Genomic DNA, 2,460 nt, shown 5'->3' on the forward strand with positions numbered 1-2,460 from the left:
CTTTCCCTAGGGGGACCCTGGTCCCGCCGGCCCGCCTGGACTCATGGGACCCCCAGTAAGTTGAGCTGCAGGAAGGAGCTGGGAGGTGGGAGGTGGCGAAGCTGAGCAGGTACAGCTCCGCCTTGGTGGGTGGGGCAGCTCAGCTCCTCCCTGGATGGATCTGATTTGTTTAACCTGAGGAAGGAGGAGTGGGACTAAGCCTCTGGTTGAGGCGAAGGACGTTGCAGCTCCCTGGTTTTTTTCCAGGGCTTCAAGGGGAAAACAGGACATCCTGGCCTCCCAGGGCCAAAGGTAAGGGCCTGGTGACCTTTGCAAGCAGGTTTTCTCAGCTCTCCTCGAAGCCTGACCCCAGGCAGATGCGGCAACCGAGCCAGAGTGGAAGTGCCACCTGACCCTTGGCTAAGATGCCATCCCAGCATCTAAGCCTCCTGAAGCCACTGGTGCCTGGCAGACTGGGTCAGGGTTTTACTTGTATATCAGCCTCAGGGCATCAGAGAGCCTCTGGCTAGAGGTGGCACAGGTGGCAGGACCCCTCTGATGTGGGGTCAGCTTGGCGAGGTGGGGGGAGCCAAGTGGAGATCTAGTGAGCTCCAGTGGCCTCTCTCTCTTCCAGGGTGACTGTGGAAAGCCAGGTCCCCCAGGCAGCAGTGGTCGGCCCGGAGCGGAGGTAAAGGCTGGGGGTCTATACGTGCGGCTGAGTCAGAGATGCAGCCACTTCCTCCTTGACCCTCTCGAGGAGGTTTTGCCCAACACTGCATATCTTGACCTTCTCTCTCCTTAAGAGTTGTAACTGACTCCCCTGTCTACAGGCTGTTGGATCACTAGCCTTCTCAGGCTGGGGGCTCTGCTTTCTCTCTCCAGCAACATGCCTGAGCAGGGCTGGTGCCTCAGGCCCTGAAAGGCTTAGGCCTGGAGCCAGGGCTCAGCTCGGCTCCTTGGACCATCGATATCCCACCTGCTCTGCTCAACCCTCTCCCACTAACAGCTCCACATAAGTCTGTTTCTGTGTTCTTTCTTCTTTTTCTCTTGACTCCTTCAGGGTGAGCCTGGTGCCATGGGACCCCAGGGAAGACCCGGCCCCCCTGGCCATGTTGTGAGTTCACTGTTTTTGCCTCTGCCTCTGTGAGAGTTAGGATTCCGTGAGGGCTGGGTGGTGGTGACCAAGGTGGTGATGACCTAAAAGAACTCACCACAGAAGCGGCCCCAGCCATGCAGAGCCATAAGGGGCTTTGGGCTCACCCAAGCCAGTGGTTCCCAGGCTTTTTGCCGTATTCTTATTTTCTGGGTACATTCAAATTTACTGATCAAACAAAGATCATTCAGTTATTCAACAAATAATTTTTGAGCAACTGCTCCATGCCAAGCACTGTTCCAAGCATTGGACTAAGGTCGTGAGCAAGATGGACAAGGTCCCTGATCCCAGAGCTTCCATGAAGGCACAACAAACAAATGTGGAAGCATCAGGCAGGGATGCGATGTCACAGGGAGGGACTGGAAGGTGACTTTAGAGGAAACTTTGACAAGAAGGAGCCAGATGTCCAGCAGTCTGTGGGAAGAGCATCCAGGTCAGAGGCGAGGGACAGGTGATGCAAAGACTCTGAGGCAGGGAGGGGCTTGGTATGTTTGGGGAGCCCCAAGGTCAGCGTGGCTGGAGTAGAGTTCAAGGGTGGTGTGAGTGGGAACCAGAAGGTTGAGCTCAGACAGGACATGATGCAGATGGTGAAGGACCTTGGAGGCATGGCGTGTGTGTGTGTGTGTGTGTGTGTGTGTGCGCGCGCGTGCGCGCGCGTGCACACACGCCAGTAGGAGAAGATATATCACTGGGAGGCTTTTCAGCCATGGATGGAAGGTGGTGGCAGAGCAGTGAGTAGACAGATCTGGCATGTGTTTGGAGGTAGAGGACTTAGTGCAGCAAGGAGCAGTTTTTAAAGGGTGCCTCCTGCTTTCGGCTTGGGCAGCTGGGTAAGTGGGTTGTGTATTTACTGAGACAGAGCAACTTGGAGAGGATATTTATTAAGCAATAATGGATTTCCCGTCTACTTTACTCATCAGTAACATAGATGACTGCCAATGGGTGCCTTTGATCAGTGTGACGGCGCCAAGCTGGTGGAGTTCCAGAGAAAAGCAAATGCACTGGCATTTTATTGCAGCCCTATTGTGGCTGCTTGTACAGTTTCCAGGAGGCTTTTGGAAATGTTATAAATAGTTCATGACCAAAAAACAGAACTCTTAGGTCCTCATCACTATTTTTCTGATCTCAAGGGGGTCCAGAGGCCCCTGATTGGGGACCCCAGGTCTAGTTTGGTTCCCCCTCATCTTACAGATGAAAGAAGGAGTCACACACTCTGAATTGTATCCCCACTGGAGACTTACTGGGGGGCTGGGGACCAGAGGGGCACAGGGCCCCTCTTTTCACCTACGTCCATCCAGCCACCTGCTGTGTGCCGGTCTCAGTGCTGG

At 54.5% G+C, this 2,460-nt stretch overlaps 1 protein-coding gene across 1 annotated transcript in view; it reads left to right on the forward strand.

Moving 5' to 3' along the window:
* COL16A1 (collagen type XVI alpha 1 chain) overlaps nt 1–2,460 on the forward strand; it is a 49,077-nt gene that overhangs the window by 39,287 nt on the left and 7,330 nt on the right. Inside the window, 4 exon segments of the mRNA XM_025041456.1 lie at nt 11–55; nt 247–291; nt 614–667; nt 1,040–1,093. Of these exon segments, the coding sequence (XP_024897224.1) occupies nt 11–55; nt 247–291; nt 614–667; nt 1,040–1,093 (198 nt within the window).

This window comes from Pteropus alecto, unplaced genomic scaffold (genome assembly GCF_000325575.1).
Source record: "Pteropus alecto unplaced genomic scaffold, ASM32557v1 scaffold39, whole genome shotgun sequence".
Lineage (NCBI taxonomy): Eukaryota > Metazoa > Chordata > Mammalia > Chiroptera > Pteropodidae > Pteropus > Pteropus alecto.